We start from the raw sequence: 5,186 nt of genomic DNA on the forward strand, positions 1-5,186 counted from the left end.
CCTCCCTCTCTCTCCTCCCTCCCCCCCCTCTCTCTCTCTGCTCTCTCCCTCTCTCTCCCTCTCTCCTCTGCTCTCTCTCTCTCTGTCTACCTCTCTCCTCTGCTCTCTCCCTCTCTCTCCTCTCTCTCTCTCCCTCCCTCTCTCTCTCCTCTGCTCTCTGCTCTGCAGTTGTTTCCGTGATAATGTGGAGATCCATGTTGCGCACATCCAGAGTGGTCTAAGCCAGCTGGGCAACCTGCACGCCTTCTCAGCCAACAACACCAACACCACATGACACACACACACCAACACACACCAACACCACATGACACACACACACCAACACACACCAACACCACATGACACACACACACCAACACACACCAACACCACATGACACACACACACACCAACACACACCAACACCACATGACACACATACACCAACACACACCAACACCACATGACACACACACACCAACACACACCAACACCACATGACACACACACACCAACACACACCAACACCACATGACACACACACCAACACATCAACACCACATGACACACACACCAACACACACCAACACCACATGACACACACACACCAACACACACCAACACCACATGACACACACACCAACACATCAACACCACATGACACACACACCAACACACACCAACACCACATGACACACACACCAACACACACCAACACCACATGACACACACACCAACACACACCAACACCACATGACACACACACACCAACACCACATGACACACACAACAACACACACCAACACCACATGACACACACACACCAACACACACCAACACCACATGACACACACACCAACACACACCAACACCACATGACACACACACACCAACACACACCAACACCACATGACACACACACCAACACACACCAACACCACATGACACACACACCAACAACACCAACACCACATGACACACACACCAACACACACCAACACCACATGACACACACACCAACACACACCAACACCACATGACACACACACCAACAACACCAACACCACATGACACACACACCAACACACACCAACACCACATGACACACACACCAACACACACCAACACCACATGATACACACACCAACACACACCAACACCACATGACACACACACCAACACACACCAACACCACATGACACACACACCAACACACACCAACACCACATGACACACACACCAACACACACCAACACCACATGACACACACACCAACACCACATGACACACACACCAACACCACATGGCACACACACACCAACACACACCAACACCACATGACACACACACCAACACCACATGACACACACACCAACACACACCAACACCACATGACACACACACACCAACACACACCAACACCACATGACACACACACCAACTCACACAGTCTGTGTGTGGCTATTTATCTGATCACGGTGGATGTGTATGTGTGTGTGTGTGTGTGAGGGCTTGTTGACCCTCAGTGTTTAGAATGTGTGTGTGTATGTATGTGTGTGTGTGTGTGTGTGTGTGTGTGTGTGTGTGTGTAGTGAAGTGTTATGTATGTGTGTCTGTGTGTGTGTGTGTGTGTGTGTGTGTAGTGAAGTGTTATGTGTGTGTGTGTGTGTGTGTGTGTGTGTGTGTGTGTGTAGTGAAGTGTTATGTGTGTGTGTGTGTGTGTGTGTGTGTGTGTGTGTGTGTGTGTGTGTGAGTGTGAGTGTGAGTGTGAGTGTGAGTGTGAGTGTGAGTGTGAGTGTGAGTGTGAGTGTGTGTGTGTGTGTGTTTTTTTTTTGTCTCTATCTGGACTGATGTTTCGTCCACGGGGCATTCTCACCCTTCAGTATTTAGAGTGTGAGTGTGTGTGTGTGTGTGTGTGTGAGTGTGAGTGTGTGTGTGTGTGTGAGTGTGAGTGTGTGAGTGTGTGTGTGTGTGTGTGTGTGTGTGTGTGAGTGTGTGTGTGTGTGTGTGTGAGAGAGTGTGTGTGTGTGTGTGTAAAGTTCTCTGTTTGAGTGCATGTAGTGTAACATATGAATGTATGTATGTGTGTGTGTGTGTGTTTTTGTCTGTTCTATCTGGCATCCTGACCCTTCCACTGAGACACCTGTAGGCACTGATTACCCACTTAGTCCTCTAGGGGGAGACAAAGACAATTTTAAACACAGACAACTCTCCGCAAAAAGACAGATCCCAAGTCATGAGAGCATTAGGGCCAGAGGAGCTGCCCATTATAACCTCCCATACCAGTAGACTAGTGTGTGTGCTGTTTCTCCTCCGATACACACAGCATCCACTACATCAGTAGACTAGTGTGTGTGTGTGTGCTGTTTCCCTTCCGATACACACGGCATTCATCACCTACTACACCACTAGACTAGTGTGTGTGTTTCTTTTTTTTTACTTTCTAAAACAAAGGCAGTTATTTAAAATCATTTGATTCCCTATACCTTTCAGCCATCCTACAAATGCCGTAGGTTAGACTTAACCTATTGAGCTATACATGGACTTTTTTTTAAAGTGTACAGTGTAGATATTTGTACAGTTCTTGCAGTTGTTGTGTTAACTGAATAGATGTTCGTGTGAACATTGTTTGACTGATATCAGAAGAATGTTACTTTGTAAAGTTTTTTTTTTTTTAATCCTAAAGCTGTTGCAAAACTGAGTTTAGTGTTTTGTGTGACTTGTTTGTGGCCATGGCAACATGGTTTAACGGTGCTGTATCTGTTTCTGTTTCTGAAGAGGCTACTGATGCTGTTTTGACAGTAGCCTGCTCATTCACCTCCCCCATTGGTTGTGTACAGCATACGGAAATGTAAATATTTCTTGCAGTTTCTTATGTTTATTAAAATCTCTGAGAAACACGTGTGACTACAGACATCTGTCATTAATGGCCTTGCCACAATCTGATTGGTTATTTATTTTTACACATAAAACAACAGGGGTGTGATTTCTTTAAATAGTTCGGTACGTTTTGCAGTTATATACAAAGTTTTTGCAGTTATATACAAACGAATAGAACACCAGTTTGCTTTGCGTGGTTACAGAAAGCTGTTAAACAACACTTCTCTGTCCCAATCGGAATCCGAGTCGGAGAAGTCGCGGGTCTCGCTGCCTCGGATGGGGGAGAAGTGGCCGAAGTGGTCGGGGTTGTCTTTGAGCCGCGGGGCCGGGACCGGACAGGCGACCTGCTTCGGGGGGGACCGGACGAAGCTGTGTGACGATGGCAGAGGAGGGATGGCCACCTTCATCTCCGGCCCGATGGTCTTGTTGGGAGGGAAGTTGTCATACTCCACTATGGCGCTCATGCTGCCGTGGTTGGAGGTGAAATTGTCGTTCTGCCCGCGGTAGGAGGCGAGGATACAGGGCACGGACACGCTAAGATCGACTCTCTTCAATTGCTGATCCATCTTGAGTCGCCCGTCCTCGCACCCTGTGTCGTAAACGCATGCGAGTGGGGGCGAGCGGTCGTATCCATTCCGTTTCGGCAGGGTCGTTTTGCAGTGGGTGTCCTCGGTAGGGTCCAGGAGTTGGGGGATAAACGCGTCTGCAGTGGTGAAGTTGGAGATTCTGTGCATGTCATGGCTCATGCGGTTCTGGAGCTGAGCCAGCGCCGTGGGGAGGGTGGACACGGTAGTTTGGGGCCCGCTGGTGCTCTTCTGGGTCATCGGGTTCCCAACCTGCCTGCGGGACTTTGCGCGTCGGTTTTGAAACCACACCTGGAGGGGGGAAAAGGTTTGACAACATTAGCAGATAGCCTCGGGTTCCAACCCTGGCACTGTATAGACTAATCACACTATTAACTTCCATAACTGCAACCCTAATGTATAGGCTAAGATTTGACACAACATAAGCAGATAGCCTTGGGCTCCAACTCTGACACTGCATAGACTATTTTAATCACACTATTAACTTCCATAACTGCAACCCTAATGTATAGGCTATGTGTGACACAATTACTACTGGGAGCAGGTCTCGCATCTGGGTTCTCGCCTGTATTCTTGATTCTGGCAGGCCAGTGAGCGACTCCAGTCTCTCCCGCAGATATATGTCTGGGTATTTGGTGTCGGAGTACACCTTCTCCAGCACCTCGATCTGCTGCTGTGTGAAGTTGGTTCTCTTCCGGCGGTGGGTAAGAAGAGCCACGCTGTCAGCTCGAGCCCCCGGCGCGCCCTGCGGGTTGAAATACCGGGCCCTGTCGTGCACGGTGAAATCTACAGGCAAAGAGGGAAGACGGGGTTAGGCTAAATCTGTCAAGTGTTCTTCAGTTAGGCTAGTCTGGCGTAATTATTCCGTGGGACTTAAGAAATGAAGGATCATAGCGTAGTAAAATGAGTGACATACCTGAGCGTGGCATGGTCGTCCTCTCCATGCTTCCAGAGAACAGCTGGAACTGAGTGAGATCTCCAACGGGAGGCATAGTCCTTGTATCCATTTGTGAAGTTGAGCAACACGAGTATGACCTCTGCGGACGTGTGGCTGCTATTTATCCACAATCCTCTCCGGGCGATCAAAGTGGCTCGAGGTGCGAATGGTCGGCAATTAGGTCAAGACTGGCACTGCCACAGCAGCTCGCGCTGCCTTCAGACGACATTGTTCCTCGCGCGTCTGATGGTGAGGTAGGTGCGAATGTTCGGCATCTACCGCTGGCGTGCGCCGGGTGAGCTTTAAAGGATTTTAATGGATTCTGCGCCTTCAATACACACACGCTTGAAAAAACATCACCCTCCTTTGTAAAATGGTAGTCCTCTAAACATATCCTAAAGCATTTGAACAAGGTGTCTGATTTTCACTTCTGGACATCCATTTATTCACACATGAAATATTCACTCTTATTTTGGGCCTACAGTTAGGACCTAAATAATAGGACTGGGCATATGATCATAAATCTACTATTTGTCATCATGTGTGTTTTGATGTTAAAATAGGCCTACTCAGTTATTTTAATCAATTGAGACATACGGATGTAAAACATTAGGCCTACACATTCACAAAGGCCTAGTTTTATAAAGAATATTTGTTTGTCTAAAATATTTCCCATTATTACACATGTCTAGCAGTGTACATGATTTATTGTATGCATAATTTAGTGATTTAGTGTACATACATTTCTTGAATTTCCCCTTGGGGATCAATAAAGTATCTATCTATCTATCTATTTGCATGCATTA

The 5,186-nt window shown here is 47.5% G+C and overlaps 2 protein-coding genes across 2 annotated transcripts in view; one reads left to right on the top strand and one right to left on the bottom strand.

Moving 5' to 3' along the window:
* Window positions 1-1,917, top strand: part of lin9 (lin-9 DREAM MuvB core complex component) — a 21,403-nt gene extending 19,486 nt beyond the window's left edge. Inside the window, exon 15 of the mRNA XM_076272306.1 lies at window positions 169-1,917. Within this exon, the coding sequence (XP_076128421.1) occupies window positions 169-274 (106 nt within the window). The 3' untranslated portion in view covers window positions 275-1,917. The remainder of the gene's footprint in view (window positions 1-168) is intronic.
* A 1,045-nt stretch (window positions 1,918-2,962) lies between these two features.
* On the bottom strand, window positions 2,963-4,435 carry mixl1 (Mix paired-like homeobox). The gene is made up of 3 exons (XM_076273107.1): window positions 4,360-4,435; window positions 4,009-4,229; window positions 2,963-3,734 (listed from the first exon to the last, which is right to left on the bottom strand). Exons 1-3 carry the CDS (start codon window positions 4,433-4,435, stop codon window positions 3,057-3,059), a joined length of 975 nt encoding a protein of 324 aa, XP_076129222.1. The 3' UTR covers window positions 2,963-3,056.
* Between the last annotated feature and the right edge of the window lie 751 nt (window positions 4,436-5,186).

The sequence above is a fragment of the Alosa pseudoharengus genome, unplaced genomic scaffold (assembly GCF_046254945.1).
Source record: "Alosa pseudoharengus isolate Yale_2024_CS ecotype anadromous, Long Island Sound unplaced genomic scaffold, YU_APseudo_1.1 YU_APseudo_1.1_scf_7, whole genome shotgun sequence".
NCBI lineage: Eukaryota > Metazoa > Chordata > Actinopteri > Clupeiformes > Clupeidae > Alosa > Alosa pseudoharengus.

Excerpts from the sequence above, each read along its gene's own strand:
- mixl1 (XM_076273107.1), bottom strand. The coding sequence starts at position 4,435 with ATGCCTCCCGTTGGAGATCTCACTCAGTTCCAGCTGTTCTCTGGAAGC. Across the intron at positions 4,230-4,359 it reads GACGACCATGCCACGCTCAG|ATTTCACCGTGCACGACAGG; the intron begins GTATGTCACTCA and ends CTTTGCCTGTAG. Across the intron at positions 3,735-4,008 it reads TGCCAGAATCAAGAATACAG|GTGTGGTTTCAAAACCGACG; the intron begins GCGAGAACCCAG and ends TCCCCCCTCCAG.